The 24,883-nt window shown below is 37.0% G+C and overlaps 1 protein-coding gene across 4 annotated transcripts in view; it reads right to left on the bottom strand.

Moving 5' to 3' along the window:
• The window catches only part of LOC101896813 (sodium/potassium-transporting ATPase subunit beta-1-interacting protein), a 144,746-nt gene that overhangs the window by 52,141 nt on the left and 67,722 nt on the right, over positions 1-24,883 (bottom strand). For all 4 annotated transcript variants that reach the window (XM_011292749.3, XM_059127879.1, XM_011292751.3 and 1 more), the window contains exon 3: positions 241-378. In XM_011292749.3, the coding sequence (XP_011291051.1) occupies positions 241-378 (138 nt within the window). The remainder of the gene's footprint in view (positions 1-240; positions 379-24,883) is intronic.

The following is a 24,883-nucleotide window of genomic DNA, read 5'->3' as shown; positions in this document are numbered from 1 at the left end:
CTCAACCCAATACGTTTATTATATTCGGTAACTATTATCAAATGATGTCGTTTCAATTATCTTGAAGTTCATGCAGTCGTATTTCACCTCCACTGACCAACAGTAGCCCACAGACGAAATCTCATTTCGTACCCTTTTTTCCAATTCCTAAAAAATTCACTCTGTGTAAATGTAACCAAATACATATGTATATCTCTATGTAACAATGGCAGAACAACTCCGAAAAAAAAGACTACTTACTGTGATGATATATTTTATTCTAAAATGATATGCTCCATAAAATCCAAATATTATAAATAGAATATGAAAGAAATTAACAAATATTGGCGCCCACATGTATCCGAGGAAATCGAATACTTGGCGTTCGATTATGGTTATCTGCAAAGAAAACAAAACAAAAACAAACAACAAATTAGTAAATTGAAAAAGTTTTTCTTTTTTGGAAAAGTTTTCATTAAAGAAAACTTTTCACATTTTTCGTTTATATTATTTCGATATATATAAATATGTGTGTATATATATGTGGAAACTAAATTAAATATCTAAATGCCACATTTAATCAACCAGCATGATAGGTTAGGATGGGGGGGTCAACTAATTTCAAACAAATTAAATAAAAAAAAACTCAAATAAAACAAAACATTCAATTGTCTTTAGAACTTCAAATTATTTCAAAGAAAACACACATTTCATTTTATTTTGAAATTTTTCCGAATAAGTTTCGTGAGTGTCGCGGCGCGTCTTTCTGTGTGAAGAGATAAACACATACATATGTATGTACACATGTATGTATGAAAGACAGGGTAGTAATTGAATCTAATTGGTATAAAGTGGGTGAAGTAATCATTTTGTTTTTATTTTTGTTGTTGGCATGCACCCTCACACCCTATGAGACAAGCGTCTGTTGTTGAAACATGTCTTAAAGTAGCTCGTGCGGAGAGGGGTAATTTTGACAAATTAAGAACACATATTCACAAGAATTCGTGGAGTGCACATTGTAAACAGAGGGGGAGCGTATTTTGGTACACATGAACTTATACACATCACTACAGACATAAATACCAGCCAGGGAGTTGATATGAAACTTTGGACCAACTGCGATCCGTTAAAAGTTATATGATACCTTGTTTTCTACCAACAGATGGTCATCTTATAGAAGACCAATTGTTCCTCTTACAGAATACGAATTGGTCTTCTTATAGAAGATCAATTGGTTTTCTCCATAAAAGAGCAAATGGTCTACCCCACCACGTGGTCTTCTATGGACCACGAGGTCTCCTATGGAGAAGACCTTGAGACCACCAGGTCTTCTGTGGGGAAGAGCATCAAGTCTTCTATGGAGATCAGCAAGCCTTCTATGGAGAAGACCATCAAGACTTCTATGGAGAAGACCATAAAGTCTTCTGTGGAGAAGGCCAACAGGTCTTCTGTGGAAAACACCAGCAGGTCTTCTGTGGAGAAGACCAACAGGTCTTCTGTGGAGAAGACCAGCAGGTCTTCTGTGGAGAAGACCAGCAGGTCTTCTGTGGAAAAGACCAGCAGGTCTTCTGTGGAAAAGACCAGCAGGTCTTCTGTGGAGAAGACCAACAGGTCTTCTGAAGAGTAGACCAATAGGTCTTCTGTGGAGAAGAGCAACAGGTCTTCTGTGGAGAAGATCACCTGGTCTTTGGAGAAGACCACCTGGTTTTGTACAAAAAAGGTCACAAGGGCTTCTATTGACTGGACTACAATACCAGGAAGACCAGTAGTTGGACTTCTTCATTGAAGACCATAGAAAACCAGTAGTTGGTCTTCTCCATAGAAGATCAGTAGTTGGTCTTCTCAGTAGAAGACCAGAAGCTGGTCTACTCAGTAGAAGACCAGTAGTTGGTCTTCTCCGTAGAATACCAGTAGGTGTTCTTCTTTACATAGAAGACCAGTAGGTGTTATTTTCTACATAGCAGACCAGTTAGTCCTTTAAATAGAAGACCAGTAGTTGATCTTCTCCACAGAAGACCAGTAGTTGGCCTTCTCCACAGAAGACCAGTAGTTGATCTTCTCCATAGAAGACCAGTAGTTGGTCTTCTCCATAGAAGACCAGTAGTTGATTTTCTCCACAGAAGACCAGTTGTCGGTCTTCTCCATAGAAAACCTGTTGTGGGTCTTCTCCATATAAGACCAGTTGTCGGTCTTCTCCATAGAAGACCAGTTTTCGGTCTTCTCCATAGAAGACCAGTTTTTGGTCTTCTCCATAGAAGACCAATAGTTGGTCTTCTCCATAGAAGACCTATAGTTGGTCTTCTCCATAGAAGACCAGTTGTTGGTCTTCTCCATAGAAGACCAGTTATTGGTCTTCTCTATAGGAGACCAGTTAATCTTCCCTTCATAGAAGACCTAATGGTCTTCGTATAGAAGACCTAATGGTCTACGTATAGAAGACCTAATGGTCTCCTTGTAGAAGACCTAGTGGTCTTCGTATAGAATACCTAGTGGTCTTCGTATAGAATACCTAGTGGTCTTCGTATAGAAGACCTAGTGGTCTTCGTATAGAAGACCTAGTGGTCTTCGTATAGAAGACCTAGTGGTCTTCGTATAGAAGACCTAGTGGTCTTCGTATAGAAGACCTAGTGGTCTTCGTATAGAAGACCTAGTGGTCTTCGTATAGAAGACCTAGTGGTCTTCGTATAGAAGACCTAGTGGTCTTCGTATAGAAGACCTAGTGGTCTTCGTATAGAAGACCTAGTGGTCTTCGTATAGAAGACCTAGTGGTCTTCGTATAGAAGACCTAGTGGTCTTCGTATAGAAGACCTAGTGGTCTTCGTATAGAAGACCTAGTGGTCTTCGTATAGAAAATCTAGTGGTCTTCTTATATAAGACCTAGGCCTTCTCTGTAGAAGACCTGGTGGTCTTTTCCATAGAAGAACAATTGGATTTCTCTCCACGGAAGACCAAATGTTATTCTTATCCCCACAAAAGACCAATAGCTGGTCGTCTCTCTTCATAGCCTTTAGGAGAAGATCACTTTGTCTTCTCCGTAAAAGACCTGATTTTTCTTCTCCATAGAGATCGCATTCTAAATCCAAGTAGCAGAGCCATCATTTTGTCGACTCCGTCCCAGCTTTTAATAATTCCCACAACAAATTAAAGCTGAATAACCTGAATTGGTGACAAGGTCACATATAAACACACTGCTACACACACACACTCACGCACACACACAAAAGTATTTCTGTTGCATTTCTTAGACATTTATGCTGCTGCTGCGGATGTACTCTCCAGCAAAGTTATTACACTCGAGATTTAATTGCAAATATGATGTTGGAAAAATAATTTTCAAATAACTTTTGTGTTTCATGTTCTACGAGAGTGCTCGAGTGGTGTCAAGGGTCATTTGCGTACAAAATTGGACTAGTTTTACAACAACAAAAACAAAAACAGAAACAGAAACACAAAAACACAAAAACCCAAAATGTTCACAAAGCCCGAGTAGACTTAAAATTCCGCAACATACGCAACACATCATGGTGCAACAACAAATAGGAAAACTGGGTGGCAAGCTAGCAAAATATAATAAAGTTAGACCGAAAATTTAGAAACTAAACCGGAACACCTTTTTAACAACTCTCACACACACACACATGTTCAGACATTGAATTTTGGCGTAGTCTTAAATTGGGTTACTATCAAACGGACAGACAGACAGACTTGCATGCATACATGTATGAGTGCACAGGCCTGTATATGCATATTGGTGGAAGGATGGTTGCCTGACTTGGCACAGTTTCCTAGAACATGGCCCAAACTACCACCACTCTGCCTAACCAATAGCTGTCTGCATGTAGTTGTGTAGTCATCTCTTCAATTTATATGAACTTGTAAGTAGTTCAGTAATTTGCCGCTCGCACAATATTGCAACAGCAATGGCGACAACAACAATAACACGAACATATCATTACATCATCCCCTGTGGGCCAATGGAAAACCCCCATTCGTCAGATTTGTTTGTTTGCAACTTCATGGCACGTTGCACTGACTCTCCCTCTCTTTCTGTCGCTCTGAGTTTTAAGTTTCTTTTTTTGTTTTTGGCTTGGCCCACATTGTCCTGATGATGGGTGCATGGCCAAAGGTGCTTTAAATGTGACGTTAGATTCGTTTTGACTTGCATTTGTTGTTGGTGTTGTTTTGACTATTTTTGTTCTTTTTTTCGTGCATTCCACTTCATCATATTTTTCGCTTGCGATTTTTTTGGCCATTTGCCTAAAGTGCTACTTCACAGTAGTGGTACGAAAAGAAGAAGCGACAGAAGTATGACACACAAAAGGACGAAGCGCACGGGTAATTCGGAGAACTTTTCTGTCCAAAAAAATATATGGCCAACGGCAGAACTACTGCAAAGTAGTTGAGAATTATAATGTTGCAGTTGCAAGAAAGTGTTCGATGGGTAAAGGGGATGAATTGGGTGGACATTTGAAAAATAAAAATTATAAAAGCACACTGAGCAGCTGGGAAAGGATTTCGACCTACTGCAAAACAGCTGAGCACAGAATCAACTCTATATGGCAACTAAGTGTATATTTTCTATAGGAAATATTAGTCCCAAGTTGATATTTTCCATAATGGAATGGTTTTTCCACAAAACTATAATATCCATCCTCTGAGGGGCCTACTAATGCTGTGTTATATATATTTAATAGGTCGAGAACTTCTCAATGAAGACCTGCATGACTTTTTATAGAATATCGTTACTGATATTTTTCATAAAAGAGAAACTCGATCTGAAGATGGAGTGTCCACAGAATATTTCGATGCTCAAAAAGTTTTACAATACAGACGGAAGGAACCTTTTAATACAAGGAAAGGGATCATCTCGCTGAAGACCTGCAGAATTTTGTAGAGAATATCAGATGGTGTTCTTATAGAAGACCAGGACGTTGCTCTCAATGAAATCCAGGAGTGAGTTGCTTAAGAGAATCAGTTGTTTCAGTTGTTGAACTAAAAAGTCTACATAAAAAAGACCAACATTTTGTCTTAGGAGATCAGAGGGTTTTCCCATGGAAGACCCAAAGGCCTTCTTATTGGACACCTTACGATAAAAAATTTGAAGAGTCTGGTATTTGACCACATTTTTAGCTCTAAAAATCCTCGGAAAAAAACTTTAAAAAATTCACGATTAAGATTATATAGCTTTGAAGGTCGAAATCTTTGAAATCTCGGGATTTTAGCGCTGAAGGTCCTTGGAATATTTTTTTTAAAAATGGGCAATTATACCTCTGAAGATCATTAGAAAATAATCTTTAAGAATTTTTCGATTATAGGTAAAATTCTTGGTCCTGTAGTCCTTTCAAAATAGTCTTTAAAGATCCTCGTGGAGCTATAAAAATCTATTTGGAAGATAATCTTAAAAAAATCTAGGATTATAGCTCCAAAGAACCTTGATAATAATCTTAAAAAAATGGGTGATTATAGCTCTGAGGGTCTTTGGAAAAATTATCTTTGAAATCCCACGATTCTATCACTACAGAACCTTAGAAAATAATTTAAAAAAATGTTCAATTATTGCTCTGAAGGCCCCTGGAAGACAATCTAAAAAATATTCATGTTAATAGCCCTAAAGATCCTTGAAAAATATTGTTGAAAAAATCCACGAGTATAGCTCAAATTATAGGTCCTGCAGTCCTTCAAAAATAGTCTTAAAAAATTCACTTGGTGCTATACAAAGGTTTTTGGAAGAGAATCCTTAGAAAATAATTCTTAAAAATCCACGATTATAATTATGAAGGTGCTTAGAAAGTAATCATGGAAAATCCACGATCATAGATCTGAAGATCCTTGAAAAATTAATCTTAGAAAAATTTAAGATTTTAGCTCTAAATGTCCTTGGAAAATAATCTTTAAAAAAATCCATGGCTATCACTTCAAAAGTCATTTGAATAAGAATCTTTAATGCCCAATAAAAAATATACGTTTATATCCCTGAAGGTTCTTGGAATGTAATCTTCAAAAATCCTCTATCCCCTAAAGGTCCTCAGAAAAGAAGGTTTAAAAAATCTCCGATTTTAGACCGGAAGGACCTTAATAAAATAATGTTTAAAAATTCACGATTATCGCTCAAAATATGGGTCTTGTTGTCCTTGGATTTATTCAAAGGTCCCTGGTAGAAAATCTCCAAAAACCACGCTCTGAAGATCCTTGAAAACTAATGATAGAAAAATGGACAATTTTAGCTCTGAAGGTACTTGAAATATTTATCCTTGGAAAGTAAATTTGAGAAAATGTTCAATTATAGATCTGAAGGTCCTTGGAAGATTATATAAAAAATATTCACGATTTTAGCCCCCAAGATCCTTGGAAAATAGGCTATAAAAATCCACGATTGAAATATAATTTTTAAAAATCCACGATTGAAATATAATTTTTAAAAATCCACGATTGAAACATTATTTTTAAAAATCCACGATTGAGCATCCAAGTCTAGCTCTACAAAGGTCCCTGTTAAGAATCCATATTTATTGGTCCGATAGTCCTTGGAGAAATATTCTTTAAAAATTACATGTTTATTAGTATTATTGTCTTAAAATATTCTTTTAAATATCACGTTCATTGGTTTAATAGTTCGTAAAAATCCACATTTATTAGTCTGATAGTCCTTTAAAAATCCAGGATAATTGATCATAAGGTCCTTGAAAAAATATTCCTTCAAAAATCCACGTTTATAGGCCTTGAAAAAATATTTTTTTTATCGAAGTTTTTCTTTCAGTCCACTCAGATAGTCCTTAAGAAAATATTCTTTAATATTACACGTTTATCTAATAGTCCTTGAAAAAAATATTCTTTGAAAAAATCGACAATTATTTATCTGACAGACCTTGGAGAAATATTCTTCAGAAATCCACGTTTATTGGTCCTATAATCCTTGAGGAAATGTTCTTTAAAGCAATCATGATTATTAGTCCGATATTTTAAAAAAAAATCCACATTTATTGGTCTGATAATCCTCTTAAAAATAAGCTTTAAAATTCGAATTTATTAATATTATTAACAAATGTTTTGCAAAAATCGCATATTAATGGTCCAGCAGAACTTGAAAAATATTCTTTAAAAATCCGCCTTTATCTGTCTTATTTTCTGTAAAGAATATTCTTTAAATATTCGCTTTGTAGTCCTTGAGAAAATATTCTTAAAAGTCCAAGTTTATTATTCAGATAGTCCCTGAAAAAAAATTCTTTGAAAAACCTCGTTTAAAGTCCTGATAGTCCTTGAAAAATCCATGTTTTTTTGGTCAGATAGTCCCTGAAAAAAATATTCTTTCAAACACCAAGAATGTGGTCCTGATTGTCCTCGGACATTCTTTTTTTCAAAATCCTTGTCCTTGAAAAAGATTTTTTATTAAATCCACAATCATTAAACTAATGACATTAGATACATTTTATTAAGCTCTGATAATCTTTAAATAATCTACGATTTTTGGACCGGAGAGTGTAGATAAAAACCCCCCAAGGCATCTTGTTTTGCCACTATCGAAATTTGTCCTCAAAATTAACATTTTATTTCCCGTTATTCAATATTTTGAAAATTTTTCGTGTTGAAAGTTTTAATTTGTTATAGTTGTTAGATGTTGTAATGTAATTATAATTTATTTGTTAAACTTCTGGCGTCAGCACTTTTTAATGTAGCACCACTACCACAACAGCCACCACTTCGTATTCATGATGCGACATTCTCTCTGCAATTCATGTTGCTTGTTAAACATTGTGTTGTACTAGATTTTGCACATTTTATGCATACAAATATGGACTAATGTATGTGTGTGTGCGTACAAATATGTTCAGAGTACTTAGAATTGCATGATTACTGATATACAGAGAGTTTAAAGAAAGGGTGTGTATTCTAATTAGGTTTTAACAGCGTTCTTTGAGGATTTTACGAATCCTCAACCAAAAATATGTCTTTAGTATTTCTGAATTCTTGGAGTTTAGGCAAGGGTTAGGTTAGTTTAAATGTCTTCAAGCACCTACAACAGAACTTTATGACAAATAATTTTGTAGACTACTTTGACTTGCTATGATGCCGTTTATATGGAGCTTTTAAGCGTATTTTGACAAAAGGACCAACAAGACCCCTCCGTGTGACTTACTCGAAGGTTTAACATTTTCGTTTAAAAAAATTCATATTTTTATACCCTCAGTAATAGGGCTAGAGAGGGTATTCAGGGTGAAAAAAAGCTGCAACCAAATTCAGACTGCTGTAATTTCTAAGCCACTCGTCCGACAGCTCTTAAAATTATTCCAGTGACAGCTCGTTTGCAAGTGAAAAAAACATTTTGGTGAGAATTTTCAAGAATAAAAGCTATTCGTGATGGAATTCAAGCGTGATAGTGTGATTTCTTTATATTTGGCAGGAAAACCACAAGTGGCTATCTTTTGTGTTTCGTACCATCGCTTGTTACCGTGATACTGGTAGCGTAGCCCGACGTCAAGGAAGTGGACTGAAGAAAACAGCAACATCAGCAGAAATGGTTCGAAAAGTAAAGAAGCGACTTGATCGAAACCCGCGTAGCAGTGGCCGAAAAATGGCTCGTGAGCTGAACATATCGCAATATTCCATTCGGCAAATATTGAAAAATAAGCTCGGAATAAAGCCATTGAAATTCCAAAAAGTGCAAGAACTTACACCGCAACAGAAAGAAAATAAACTCCAAAGAGCTAAAGAGTTGCTTCGCTTGGCCGAAAGTGGTGTACTGCCGAATTTGGTTTTCTTCGATGAGAAAACATTCGATGTCCAGCAGTTTGTAAAAAAAAAATTATCGTGTTTACTTGCCAGAGGTGTCAGCTGAAAATGTGGACCTGCGGCTGGCCACCACAACTCAAAGTCGCTCCAAATGGTGATGCTTTTGGCCCCCATAACAGCCGATGGTCGCTCTCCGCTTGTGTTAATCGACCGTGGCATCACAATTAATGACGAATAGTATAGAGAAAATATTCTGGAGGGTGTATTAAAGCCTTGGGCACGCAAACATTTTGGCCACAGACCTTGGACATTCCAACAGGACTCAGCACCATCGCACTCAGCACGCGCCACCCAAGAATTGTTACATAATGAGGTTCCTCGCTTCATTTCCAGCAAAATCTCTGGATACCAATCCGTTGGACTATTGTGTCTGGAGTATTTTGGAAAGCAAGCTTGGCACAAGCGCTTCGTCGGGAATGGGCTAAAATACTGCACAGCAACATTCGGGCAGGGTGTGACGGTTTCATTGGCCGTTTGAAGGCCATAAATTGTGCCAAAGGTGACCAATTCGAATAAATCTAAACTTATTCTAAAATTTGATGTTATTTCCGACATTTTTTGCTTTTATTCAATAAAATTTAAAAAAAATGTAAAAATTATGGCGTTTGACTTCTTTTCAGTTTTTCGATCTCGCCCTGTAAGCATCCGGTTCTTTTCAAATTACACCCATCACAATATTTTCATTAACCCAAGATCGGGTGTGAAGTCCTTCTGGTACCTCCGCCACAAAAAGGTCAAAATTGTGAATATTCATGAAGCTCATAGAACGCGGAATTAACACCCGATTTCATTCAGATTTGGCACATCTCAATATTTCCATCAATACCAGATCTGTTATAAAGATGGTAGAGATCGAACCATTCCTTCGGGTACCTCCCCCACAAAGGGTCAAAATTTTGAAAAACCAAAACGATCGTAAAAGCCGAAATAAGCACCCAAGGTCTGGTGTGGAGGTGAAATATATTGGTTTTGTCCTTCTGGTACCTCCCCCACAAAGGGTCAAAATTTTGAGTATTCATGAAGCTCATAAAACGTGGAATTAACATCCGATTCCATTCAGATTTAGCAATTCTCAATGCTTCTATAAACACAAGGTCTGTTATAAAGATGGTAGATATCGGACAATTCCTTCTGATATCTCCCCCACAAAGGGTCAAAATTGTGAATAACCAAAACGATCATAATATCCGAAATAAACATCCGGTTTTCTTCAATTTACACAGATCACATTATTTTAATTAACCCAAGGTCTGGTGTGAAAATGGGATATATCAGTTTAGTCCTTCTGGTACCTCCCCCACAAATGGCTAACATTTTGAATTGCCAAAACGATTATAGATTCCAAATAGGCATCTTCACATTTCACTCATCCCAGTATTTCTACCAACACAAGATGTGCTGTGAAGAAGGAATGTATCGGTCCACTCCTTCTGGTACCTCCCCCACAAAGGGTCAACATTTTGAATATCAGTGGCTCTCCTTAAACGCGAAATTAACATCCTATTCCATTCAGACTTGGTACATCTCAATATTTCCTTCAACACAAGATCTGTTAGAAAGGTGGTAGAGATCGAATCATTCCTTCGGGTACCTCCCCCACATAGGGTACTTGACTTTGAAAAACAAAACGTTCAAAGAAAGCGGAACAAGCATCCAACTCTCTTCAAATTGCACACATACAAACATTTTTTCCTAACACAAAAACTGTTTTGAAGACAGATACCTGCGAACCCCTTCTGGTACCTCACCCACAAGGGGTCACAATTTTCAATACTTTTATCCGTCATAGCTTGAGAAACAAGTCAGGTTCTTTACTTTACTTGTCATTACTAAATATTTCTCCCATCCAGAAACCTGAGATGAATATGAAATTAATGATTTCGCATTTAATTGGATATAAATGTCCGATTTTCTTGTAATTTTGCCCATACCAATATTTTAATCTGATTAAATCAGATGAAGCACGAAAATGGAATACCTCGGTGTACCTCACCCACAGTTCAACATTTCCTACAAATTATCCCATATCTCATATAAAGTTAAGGAAGTAACCAATATAGTCCAAACCTGGCACGTCGCAATATTTATATCATATTTATTGAGGTCCAATACGAAATGGACAATATCGGCCCATTCCTTCGGAACCTACTCCATAGAGGGTCAGCAATTTGAATAATCATAACAGAAGTCAAAATATATTGAAATCGTATGACATTGGCTGAGGGTATACATCTGTCGGTAAAATCGACTGATAACTTTAAACTTCTTAATTATATTTTTGTTCTCAATTATAATCCATTAAAGAAATTCATTCATCTTCATAAAGTTGGCTTCATTAGTTTCGCCCACCTATCAACCATACACCCTCCTGCTTTGTGGCAAACTTTGCCAGTTTCAGTTCATTTGGTGTGGCAACACCGATTCACACACACGTTGCGGTATTTTTTAAAACGTGGTATGTTTAACATAATAACAACTACATTTTGTACATTCGTCGCATTTACATACATATGCAAACATTGACTATTATATGTAGACACACAATTATGTGTTTGATTGGGTACAGTGAGAGTCATAAAAAAGTCACACACATTTTCAAGACAAACAAAAAAAAAAAACTGAAAGAAAAAAGAGTGAAATGAAGTAATTCTCTCGACAACTTTCTAACAGGTTCTCTACAACAAAAAACACCACTTGAGCCATAAATCCCTGTATGACACTCAACCACACCATACAAAACTCCACTTGAACCATAATCCTCTTTATGACACTCTTCTCAAACCCTTACTTAGCAATTTATGTGAAATTATGAACCGACCAGACAGCCGACCAGCCGGCCAGCCCACGTTGCCTATCCCCACATAGCTCATGTTGTCGCTCTTTGTTTTTAGCTTTTATCTGTGAAAAATTTCATTAAATCTTGCGTTTATTATGCCATCCATTGCTCAATTAAAGAATCATTTAATTTAAAAAAAGCAGCAGCGCCAGTAGCTGCGGCCGAGACGAGCAACAACAGACCTATCTCATATGGGTCGCTCTATGGCAGAAATGCTGGGTTGCAATTGTTTTATCGTCATTGTTCTAGCCGGAGGTTACTATTGTTGTTTCTTTGTTGTCAGTGTTGTTGTAGTTGGTGGTTTTGTAACATAGAAACAATTTGCTGTTTTTTGCTTTTTAGCTGTCATGGAAGTTGTTGTTGTTGCTGCTGCTGTCGAGTTGAAACTATGCTAAAAGTTCACAACTTGTTTTTTGTTTGTTTGTTTGTCGTTGCTGGCTACTCTCATTGCAGGCTGCTGTTGTTGTTGCTCGTGCTGCTGCTGCTGTTGATGGCGTTGGTGATGTGTAATTATTGTGGCTACTCTTTTCAATTGTTGTTGCTAGTTTTCAGTTGACCATGTTTCTGCTGTTGCTGTTGCAACTGTTTTGAGGTTTTCCGTATGAGTTGTGTCCAAAACAGCAATGTGTGTGTGTGCAAGTGTCAGTTGGGGGACTTTCTTTCAAAGTTTTAAAAGAAGGGATATTCCTTTATGGGAAAGGAGACCGCAAGAGTTAAGGATTAGTTTATTTCTACAGAACACAACATCCTCAACATTTTATCGGATAAATCTATTTTCTCTTAAATCCGAAACAAATACGTCTTCAGCTGCTAAGCGTATTTAACAAAAAATAGAGGGTATACACATTTAATTAATTAGGTTTAAATTACATTTTTTTTAATTTGATTATCATAAAATTGTAAATTGATTTAACATATTTCCGAAATCATGTTGAAATCAAGACAAACCTTACTATTTATGTAAGTCCTGAAATTTGGCCTTACAGATGGCATAGTGCCCAGGATGATATTGGTATTGAAAATGGGTTTTATCTGTCCACGCATAGCTGTAGACCTCCCTACAACTTTACCTCACAATATACGGTGTATTCGGGGTTTCAGACAGAATTTCCCACTTAATAAAATGCCATTAACAATTTCAGTTCCTAATTAGATACAATTTCTTCTCGAAAATGTGTTATAACATAAGTTCAGTTCTACTAATTTTCGATATTTTGAAAGTTTTTACTACAATCTCCAAAGGAATCAGATGAAATTTGATAATTCAGATTCTAATAAGATGGACCCTCTCTTTGCAAAGTTTTTCTGTATAGATGAAGTATTAACTGTAATCAGCAAAAAAAATCAACACCAGACTTCCGGCATTTTAAAAATTTTTGCCTATATATAGGCACCGACGATTTTTGTTTCCTTTTTCAAGCCAAAGAAACTGTATAGTGAATAGAAATCTAGCCTCAACTTATAAGCATAGAGTCTTCTATAAATAGAAGTCATTTTGATGATCTCCTATTTGTAAATAATCTCATAAAGCCCTTGAATATGAAAAAGCCTCCTCAAGGGTCATATTTGAAGAGGATATCTTGCTTTTCCCTTGTCTTCTATCCAATCCAGGAGACATCTTTAAGGTTTTCAATAAAGAAGACCTATTAAAGGTCTTGTAATAAAAACCTCTTCTATAAGGAAGACCTCTTAACTTCATTCTATAAAGGAGACTTAATAAATGTATCCTATAAAAAGACCTTTTAAATCTATTATATAAAGATAAAGAAGTCTTCTCCATAGAAGACGACCAAAAGGTCTTCTATACAAAAGCCCTCATAGAGGTTGTCTGTAGAAAAGAATGCCAAAAAGGTATCCTATAAAGAAGACCACTTAAATATTTTCCATAAGGGAGAATCTTTAAAGGCATTCTTTATAGAATACCTATAAAGAAAACCTCTTCTCAATGAAATACTTCTTAAAGATCTTCTATAAAATAGACCTTAAGGAGGAAGAGAAAGAACTTCAAAAAGGTATCCTATAAAGAAGACCTCTTAAGTATCTTCCATATGAGAGAATCTTTAGAGGCATTTATTAAGGTCGGAGCTCCTCTTTATAGAATACCTATAAAGAAGACCTCTTCTCAATTAAAGACTTCTTAAAGATCTTCTATAAAATAGACCTTAAGAAGGCTTTCGTGTAAAACAGAATTTCCATTGAGAAATCTTCTTTCTAGAAAAAACCTCTAAGATGTCTTGGAAGAGAAAGAACTTCAAAAAGGTATCATATAAAGAAAATCTCTTAAATATCTTCCATAAGGTAGAATCTTTAGAGGCATTTATAAAGTTCGGAGCTCCTCTTTATGGAATACCTATAAAAAAGACCTCTTCTTAGACCTTAAGGAGGCTTTCGTGTAAAACACAATTTCCAATGAGAAATCTTCTTTGTAGAATAACCTCTAAGATGGAAGACCAATAAATAAGACCTCTAAATGGAAGTATTTTAAACGAGAGGCTCCTTAAGGTCTTCTCTCCAAACAAGATATATCAAAGGTCTTCTTTACCAGGCCTCTTAAAAAATCAAAGCAAACATAGACTTGTCTTTTAACATCTTCTTTCCAAAGAAGGCGTCAAAGATATTTTTTCCAAAGAATACCTCTTAAACATATTTTCTCCAAGAATGGGCCTTAAAGGCTTTCTCTCCAAGAAATTTTCAAAAGGTCTTATCTCCTAAGACGCCCCTTTAAAGGCTTTCACTCCAAAGAAGACTTTCTAAAGGTATTCTCTCTAAAGAAAAATATATCACTCTAAAAAAGAACTCTTGGAAGACATCTCTGCTAAGAACCCCAAAGAGGTACGACTTAAAAGCCGAGCATATCTTTCAGGAAATACCTCCTAAATGCGTTCTCTGTCATGAATTCTTTAGGATCTTCTCTTCAAAGGAGAACTATTATTAAAAAAGTTCTAATGAAGGGCTCTTAAAATCTTTTCTCAAGGACGTCAAAGAAGGCCACTTAAATATCTCTTCAAGAATACCTTCTAATGCTCTTATATCACAGGAAGACTTCCGAAGAGGACATCGTTAGGTATTCTCTACAAAGAATGATTTGTAGATGACTTTTCTGTAAAGAATTCCATTTTCATTTTTTTTTTCTCCAAATAAGACTTCTTTAGATTTTTTTCTCCAAAGACAGTGTTTAAATGACTTCTGTCGAAAAAAAGACATCAAGAGAAATCGTCTTTAACTACTTCTTTTCAACTTATACATCTTAAAAATCTCTCCAAGAAACCCTCCTAAATACTTCAATCAAAGGTAGACCTTAGATCTCCTCATAATTTGCGCTCTTTAATTGTCTTATCTATTCTCCAACGAAGACCGCTTAAACTGATCTTTAAAGAAAACATCTTACATACTTTCTGCAAAGAAAACACCTTAACAGCACCATAAAATTTAATCTTAAAACAAAAAAGAATCTAAACGCCATCGCTAAAAAGAAGACCTCTTAAATGTCTCTTTGGAATACCTATTTAAGGTCTTCTATGAAAGTAGGAACTTATAATATTGTCTCTACGAAAGGTCTTCTTAAAGTTTTTCTTGTCCTAAGAGCTTCGCTCCAAAAAAAAACTTTTCTTAAGAAATTCTCTCCAAAAAAAAAAAAAAAAAAAAAAAAAAAAAACTCTTACCTAACTCTCAAAACGTCCAATCTATAAAGTATACCTCTTACATGTCTCTGCGGGAGGACTTATTCATTTTTTCTAACAAACGAAAACCACCTAAGATCTTCTCTTTAAAGAAGTCTTCCACAACACATTCTCTCCAAATAACCCTCTTAAGACCTGCTCTCCAAAGAAAACATGTTGAAATATTCTCTCCAAAAAAGTTTTCTCTTAAAAGAAAGCCTCATAACCATCAGCTCTTTCATCCCTTAAAATCCTACTATAGAGGTAAGACCTCTTAAGACATTCTCTCCAAAGAGATCGTATTTTTTTCTCCAAAGAAGACTTTTTAAGACCTCTTCCCCGACAATTCAAGTTTGAATCTACTCTCCAAAAAAATCGTATAATAGAAAAATCTTCTTAATGACTACTCTCTGAAAAGGTTCTTAAAGTGTTACCTCTCAAAGGAAGAAAAAAAGACCTATTGAAGGTATTTCATTTCTCTTTCTCTCTTCCATCTAAAGAAAACCTTCTGATGGTATTAAAATAAGAGGTCTTCTACCTATAAAAGACATTTTGAAAGTCTACTCCAAAAAAATTCAAAAGTTTTATATCTATAGAAAGGTACCCCTACTCAAAAAGGGCCTCTTAAAGATCTTGTGTTTAAAGGTTAATGCTTAACTTTTGAAAAGTCTTCTATCCATAGAAAACCTTTCAACAGTTTCTTTCTATAGGAAACCTCTTGATCCTCTCCTGCCTACAAAAGACGATTTCAAAGTTTTCTGCTCATAAAAGACCCCTTACAGCTTACAGGTATGGCGTCTACAGAAGACCTCCAGTTTTTCTTCGATATGTTGTTATTACATCAACTCAAATATTGTATGACTTAATATTTTCTCCTCTTCTCTCCCTCTAAATATCTCTTTCCCACCCACCATCAAAATTCCACTTAAATTAAATTAAAACATTATTATTTTATGAAATAAACATTTAAATTAAATTATAAAATTATACACCAAAAACAAACATTATCATGTTTCTCGTGTTGCAAATTTATCAGGAAATAAAAACAATTGTCACTTTCACAACCCTCTCCCCCACCCCCTCCATTTCTTCTATTTATTTTGCCATAAATTTCCATCACCGCCTCAAATGCCTTTTGTCTGAAAACGACTTAATTGAACTTTTCCAAATGCTCGATCCCCGGACACCAAAACTTAGAAGTTTGGTGGAGGGGAGGGGGGTAAATAAACGAATTACGACGCATAAATAACATGTCACGTTCGAACTACAACAGCAACTACAAAGCGGTGGAAACAGCAAACCAGTGAGAAAACCACCAGACAACAAATATATATTTTATTTTTTACGTTTTTTTTTTTTATAAAAAATAATAACAATAAACCACATCTCTCCGGCAGCTACATCATTCAGAATCACAATCGCCATCATCGTCATCCTCGTCATTCAAATATGATGTCACACACATTTTTATCTAATGTTCGCAATGAATGAATGTATGAATGAATCTGCCATCAGAAAGTCAAACAAGCTTTGTTCCTCCTACCTCCCCTCCTTTTCTCCCCTCTTTTTCTCCCCCTCTCCCTGCCATTGTGGCCTTAAGTGCTCGACTTGCGTCTGCAGCTGTTTATGATGCGTGTTGGCTGACTGGACATAGAATTACATGCCACCCACCCACTCACTTTGTTTTTAAACATTTAAAAGACATTTGAGAACTTATTGTAATGCCATACCCTGCTGCACCTCTTCCTCCCTTGCCCGCCTGATGCACCCCCTTTCCCCGCAGAACAAAAAACAATGTCAATATGCCAGGTTAAAGCAAAGCAAACAACTGGAAATTCCCATATGACTTCACTCACTGCCCGCCAGGCAGGCAATTAACCATTGACCTCCAATAAAGGAAGCCGACCAGCCACCAAGTGACCACAGCCAACCCCAAACACTCTTCCTGCCCCGCCACCCCCCATTTGACCTAATTTATTCTTCCAGTTTTCTTTCACTCATCATGGCCATATGACCAGCTACCATTTTTTTCTTGCCCTCCTTCAATTTGCAATTGTAAAATTATAACCCATAATTTTTTCCCCGGACATTAGTCGAGCGTTTTTTCCATCGATTGCATGTCTTGTTCGGGGTGGTCGTCCGGCTGTCTTGTTTAAACTTTAAAAACTTTGTTTTTTGTAACAATTCAATAATAATTGTAAAAAAAATTGTTTACCAAATCGTAATTGAGTTGAACGATAAGCATGTTGAAAGTAATTGCGGGGCTGTTGCACTGCATGCACGTTGCTCGTGGGGAGTTGAGTGGCGGTGGGGAAGAAATTCATCGACTTTTCTTTCATCTGCTTCTTCTTCTTTTCGATTCAAAAACTTTATTTTATTGTTGTTGTTGCTGTTGTGGCTTGTGCAAGAGAAGAAACAAATGATTTTCACACGACAAGCAGGCTGAACATGATGTCTATAAAACTAACAACCAACGTCATGGCATTCATGTTGTGGCACATGAAATAGACAGAGTTTGAAGGAGGGTCGTTGGGATGGGGCAGGAAGGAAGAAAAATAGAAAACTACGTGAGTGGTTACAAACAGAGCTCTGATATGAGTTTCGCTCTCTACTCGAATTCGAGCTGGAGTACACCTGTGTGTGAAAATCGAATGTAGTCTATTTTTTCTATGCCACTCGAAAAAGATCGAGCATGCTTGGCTTAATTTTCCAATAGGAGTAAAATTCACTCAAATTTGAGCATATTCTCCGAGACGAGTTTCTCTCCCTACCTTATCTTGAGGGGAATACTCCAGGATTCGAAAAAAAAACTAATGCCACTCTAATAAAAACGATTGTGCTTTGCTCGCGAAATTCGGTCAAAATCGAGCAGATTCTGATCTGTTTCCACTTAATTACACTCTAAGAGTAAACTTCAACTTTATTTCGAACATTTTTACTCCCACTATTTTCAAATAGAATTACTCGGGAATGCTCCCACAAAAAAAAATATAAAAATATAATATATAAAAAAAAAAAAAACAATAAAGAAAGTCGGTCGGAGCCGACTCCACAGCACTTTGCTAATTTAGTAGAGCTTCGCATAACAATTAAAAGTTTTTATGACAGAATTCAATCATACACGCTATGAGCTGTAAATGATATATTTCCCTGAATATCGTTGTTACGGAGTGCATATTACGGCTGTGGGTAACAAATATAACAAATCGGGTGAACAGTATATATGGGAGCTATAGCTATATCTGAACCGATCTTCACCAAATTTGGCATACTAGCTTCTAGACTTAATTCGGTCGTAAGTGCCAAATTTCATCACATTTGGACAAATATTAGACGTTTGGTGCACAATAAATGGTAAATCGGACGAAGTTATAAATGGGAGCTATATCCAAATCTGAACCGATCTCGATAAAATTTGGCAAATGTATTTCTGAGCTGTATTTGATATATTTCCCCAAATATCGTTGTTACAGAGTGCATATTACGGCTGCGGAGGACAAAAATAAAAAATCGGATGAACAATATATATGGGAGCTAAAGCTATATCTCAACCGATTTCGATCAAATTTGGCATACTAATTTTCAGGTCCAATCTGATTGTACGTGCGAAATTCCATAATATTCGGACTGATATTACACGTTTGATGCACAATAAAAGGCAAATCGGACGAAGATATATATGGGAGCTATATCTAAATTTTGACCGATTATCTCCAATTTCAATAGGGTTCGTCCATGGGCCAAACAAATGATTTGTGCAAAATTTCATCTGGATAGGGCAATAAATGTGAACTGTACTTTGTTTACAAAAATACATGGACAGACGGACGGACGGACATGCATAAATCGACTCAGAATGTGATTCTATGCAGATCATCAAAAGGAAATATGGGTCTATCTCGTTTACGTTTGCCTGTTACAAACAAATGTACAAAGACATAATACCCTGACCACCTTGTGGTGTAGGGTATAAATATTCCATTCGGCAAATATTGAAAAATGAGTCCAGGAACTTACACCGCAGTAGAAAGAAAATAGACCCAAAAGAGCTATAGAGTTGCTACGCTTGGCCGAAAGTGGTGAACTGCCGAATTTGGTTTTTTCCGATAGGGAAATATTCGTTGTCCAGCAGTTTGTAAACAAAAACAAAATGATAGTGTTTGCTTGCCAAAGAGGTCAGCTGAAAATGTGCAGCTTCAGTTGGCCACCGGAACTCAAGCGCCGGCCATGGTGATGGTGTGGGCCGCCATAACAGCCGATGGTCGCTTTCCGCTTGCATTAATCGACCGTGGCTTCAGAATAAATGCCGAATAATATGGGGAAAATATTCTAGGGGGTATTTTAAAGCCTTGGGCACACAAACATTTTGGCAGCAGACCTTGGACATTCCAACAGGACTCTGCACCATCGCACTCAGCACTCGCCACCCAAGAATGGTTACAAAATGAGGTTCCTCGCTCCATTTCCAGCGCACAAAGACCACATAAATCTCCGTATACCAACCCGTTGGACTATTGTGTCAGGAGTACTTTGGAAAGCAAGGCTGACACTAAAAAATACCAAAGTGTCGATCACCTCAAGCAAGCGCTTCTCCGGGAATGGGCCACAATACCGCAGAACAACATTCGGGCAGCGTGTGACGGTTTCATTGGCCGTTTGAAGGCTGTAATTCGTGCCAAAGGTGACCAATTCGAACAAATCTAAACTTATTCTAAAATCCAGAACTCAAGCGCCGGCCATGGTGATGGTGTGGGACGCCATAACAGCCGATGGTCGCTCTCCGCTCGTATTAATCGACCGTGGCTTCAGAATAAATGCCGAATATTATCGCGAAAATATTGGGCACGCAAAAACATTTTGGCCGCCGACCTTGGACATTTCGCGTGCTGAAACACCCAAGAATGGTTACAAAATAAGGTTCCTCGCTTCATTTCCAGCGCACAATGGTCACCAAAATCTCTGGACATCATCAGTATTTTGGAAAGCAAGGTTGGCACTAAAAAATACCAAAGTGTCTATCACCTCAAGCAAGCGCTTCGCCGGGAATGGGCCAAAATACCGCAGAACAACGTCTGAAGGACATAATTCGAGCCCAAGGTTTTTTTTTTTAAATTTGAAGCTATTTCCGATATTTTTTGTTTCATTAATAAAATTTAAAAAAAAAAATAAAAACTATGGCGTTTGACTTTGCTACAATTTTTTTATCCCACCTTGTATTTATATAAGATTGGGAGTCACAGTGCTCAAAATAAAGTAGGACTTGGCTCCAAGAGTAAAATCAAAGTGGGTAAATCTCGTTTACGCTCTTATTCGTTTCACTCTTTACTCGAATTCGAGGGAGCATTATGGAGCTATGCTTCTGTCTATGCAAGGAAACTGCAGCGTTTTTTATGTAAAAGGATACTCAAGAAGTCTTCTGTTCCTGAAATGATTAGCGATTCTTTCAACAGAAAATAACAGAAGTATGGTATTCTCTCTATGGAAACCGCATGGTTAGTCTTGAACTCACAGTATTCAATTTGAGTGGAGTAGAAGGATATCCGAGTATTCGAGTGGTATTCTAACAATTAAACAACCATTCATGGATAAAAGATCATCTAAATTCCTTTTAATAGTTTCCCTTAACTTTTCCCCCAACAATTATCATACCTCCCCTCGTTCGGATACAAACAACAAAAGAAGTACAACGAATATGTTTAGCATGCAGCCAGCCGCATGCATTTGCAGGATTTGGTATTTGCTTGTGATGCTTTAATGGCGTTTTGGTTTTTCACACATACACACACAGGGCGACAAGTTCAAGGTCTAAAACTTCGTGAATTTCTTTTATAAACAAATCAGGACAAACAATGCAAAGATGTAAATAAAGTTATCACAAACAACAAAATGGCAGAGAAAAAAAAAACAACTTTATGCCGAATGAAATAAAGTTTCCAAGAAAGTAGAAAAAACGCAAAGGAAAAAATCATGCTGGGGATCTGTAACGATGCAAAAATATGGAAATTACTGTTTTGAGATTAAACATTTTTTTTCGAAGAATTGAAATTTAAATAAACTTTGTGTTCACACATTCTTGACATGGCATTGCTAAAGATAGTTTAGCCCTTTAACAAAGTGCTGTTAATGTCTGCGGTGTTACTGCACCACCCCTTTTTAATCGGCTGGTATTTTTTTTTTCTTGTGTATGCTTGACTGCCTATCAGCCGGACTGTATGTCTGTCTTTCTGCCTTTGTTTAGTCTAGCAAATGACACACAACATTTCACAATATTTTGCCTGCACGAGAACGTTTTTGACAGGTTCTTATAGGTCTTCCATCAGAGTTGCCAGGGTGTGGGGAGTTTTGTTTGCAATTCATATCCCCCACTGAATCTCATTAGGTTCATTAGTAGTTTAGCACAGCCTCAGGTCTTCATAGAAAAGAACTCAGGTCTTCATAGAGAAGACCTCAGGTCGTCATAGACAAGACCTCAGGTCTTCACAGAGAAGACCTCAGGTCTTCACAGAGAAGACCTCAGGTCTTCATAGAAAAGCGAAGACCTTAGGTCTTCATAGAGAAGACCTCACGTCTTCATAGAGAAGACCTCAGGTCTTCATAGAAAAGACCTCAGGTCTTCATAGAGAAGACCTCAGGTCTTCATAGAGAAGACCTCAGGTCTTAATAGAGAAGACCTCAGGTCTTCATATAGCAGAACTCAGGTCGACATAGACAAGACCTCAGGTTTTGATAGAGAAGATCTCAGGTTTTCATAGAGAAGACTTCTGGTCTTCATAGAGAAGACCTCAGGTCGACATAGACAAGACCTCAGGTCGTCATAGACAAGACTTCAGGTCGTCATAGACAAGACCACAGGTCTTCACAGAGAAGACCTCAGATCTTCATAGAGAAGAACTCAGATCTTCATAGAGAAGAGCTCAGGTCTTCATAGAGAAAACCACAGGTCTTCATATAGAAGACTACAGGTCCTCATTAAGAAGACCTCAAGTCTTTATATAGAAGACCTCACTTTATAGAGAAGACCTCAGGTCTTCACAGAGAAAATCGTAGGTCTTCATAGAGTGAACATTAAGTATTCATAGAGAAAACTTTGAGACTTCATTGTAGGTCTCGGTTTTCAAAGAGAAGACCTCAAGCCTTCATAGAGAAGACCTCAGGTCTTCATAGAGAAGACCTTAAGTCCTAATAGAGAATACCTCAAGTATTCATAGATAACACCTCAGGTCTTCATGGAGAAGACCTCAGGTCTTCATAGAGAAGACTTTAGTCTTTATAGACAATATCTCAGATCTTCATAGGCTACTCCTTTTCGAATTTCTGAAAAAATGGCAACACTGTTCCTCCTTTTCTCATCGATATCGCATTCTCCTCCTTTCACTTTCCCTTCGGCATTTGTTCTTGGCTTTTCCGCTATGACTTCTATTTCCGGTTTTTCAATGTTGTTCTTGCCATTGCCCCATCATATTGCAATCAATGAAGCTTAACGGACGCGCGACAATGGTTCTTTAACGATATTGGAATTGTTGTCTTAACACTCAATGTGTTATGTTTCTTTTATTAACTGACAGTCTGTTTCACTGGCTATGGTGCAAATTTCAAACTTGTTATAGGCAGCAGGCTGGCTGGCGGGCAGACGCACATGGCGTAATACTGCAGCTGAAAATTTGTTGGATTTTTGATGGCTTTTTGGCAAAACTAACGCCAATTATTTGCCATAAATTTTGTTGATAAATGGATTTTGTGGAATTAAAGGAAATGCATTTCCTTTACAAATACCAAAGTAAAGGTAATAAATAATGTTTGGTAATCCTATATAAAAATTGATATACAAAAATGTACAGAAAGTTCTGCACAAACTCAGAATTTCAACTACGCCATCCTAAATAGAAATCACAACACAATTATCTCCCTTGAAATGCCATTAACAAAAGGCAAATAAATAATTCACAATTTCCAATTGTAATTCAATAAAATATTGATAATTGGCTGGAAACTATTCAACTGCGGAATGACGACGTCATTCACAGGAATTTATTTTTATTTCAAAATAAATAGTTAATCACTGTCACTGACACAAATCAAATTAATCAATGGATTTCAATCGAACAGAAGCTGGCGGAATTTATTAAAAAAATTTATAAAGGAGGGGAAGGGAGGGAGGGAGGTAAGTAATTTCATAGCATAGCAACTAATAAATACCCTACTCGAATGATTTCAAACGTCAAATATGTCTTATTCAAGGTTTCATGTCAAAAATTGTAACATCAACAAATTTTGTTTTCAAAATCATTTCCAAATTAGTTTTCAATCATATGCTCTTCAGTTCTGACGATCTTTGTTCATTGCCACTGGAAATAGCACATATGTTTGTGAAAATAGCTGCCCCAACTCCATAGACAATGCTCTGACTTTAGGTCAGCAACCAGGGATGGGAATCTCATATTATCGGTCGTCATAAAAAAGTCCTCAGGTTTTCGTAGTCAAGACCTCAGGTCCTCATAAGAAGACAAATTGTCTTCATATGGAAGATCTCAGTTCTTGTCTTCATAGAGAAATCCAATGGTTTTTGTAGAGAAGAAGTATGGTATGTATGGTAGACCTCAGATCTTCATAGAGAACACATCAGGTTTTCATAGAGAAGACCTAAGGTCTTCAAATAGAGAAGACCTCAGGTCTTCATAGAGAAGACCTTAGATTTTCTTAGAGAAGACCTCAGGTCTTCATAGAGAAGAACTCAGGTCTTCATAGAGAAGACCTCAGATCTTCATGGAGAAGAACTCAGGTCTTCATAGAGAAGACCTCGGATCTTCATAGAGAAGACGACAGATCTTCATAGAGAAGACCTCAGATCTTCATAGAGAAGACGACAGATCTTCATAGAGAAGACCTCAGGTCTACATAGAGAAGACGACAGGTCCACATAACGAAGACCACAGGTCTTCATCGAGAAGACCTCAAGTCTCCATCGAGAAGACCTCAGGTCTTCATGGAGAAAACCAGAAATCCACAGAGAAGACTTCAGGTTTTCGTAGGGAAGACATCAGGTCTTCATAGAGAAGGCCTCAGGACTCCACAAGGAAGACCCAAGATCTTCCTAAAGAAAACCTCAGGTCTTCATGAAGAGAAGCTCTGGTCTTCATAAAGAAAAGCTCAGACCCTCATAGGAAGTCCTCAGGTCTTCATATAGAGAAGACCTCAGGTCTTCATATAGAGAAGACCTCAGGTCTTCATATAGAGAAGACCTCAGGTCTTTATATAGAGAAGACCTCAGATCTTCATAGAGAAGACCTCAGATTTTCTTAGAGAAGACCTCAGGTCATCATAGAGAAGAACTCAGGTCTTCATAGAGAAGACCTCAGATCTTCATAGAGAAGAACTCAGGTATTATAGAGAAGACCTCAGGTCTTCATAGAGAAGACCTCAGGTCTTGATGGAGAAGACCAGAACTCCCTAGAGAAGACTTCTGGTTTTCATAGCGAAGACATCAGGTCTTCATAGAGGAGATTTGGTCTTCATAAAGAAAAGCTCAGGTCTTGATAGGAAGTCCTCAGGTCTTCATATACAGAAAACCCCAGGTGTTCATAGAGAAGTCCTCAGGTCTTCATATAGAGAATACCTTAGGTCT

Source organism: Musca domestica, unplaced genomic scaffold (genome assembly GCF_030504385.1).
Source record: "Musca domestica strain aabys unplaced genomic scaffold, Musca_domestica.polishedcontigs.V.1.1 48, whole genome shotgun sequence".
In the NCBI taxonomy this organism is placed as follows: domain Eukaryota; kingdom Metazoa; phylum Arthropoda; class Insecta; order Diptera; family Muscidae; genus Musca; species Musca domestica.
This window is presented reverse-complemented; position numbering and strand designations above follow the sequence as displayed.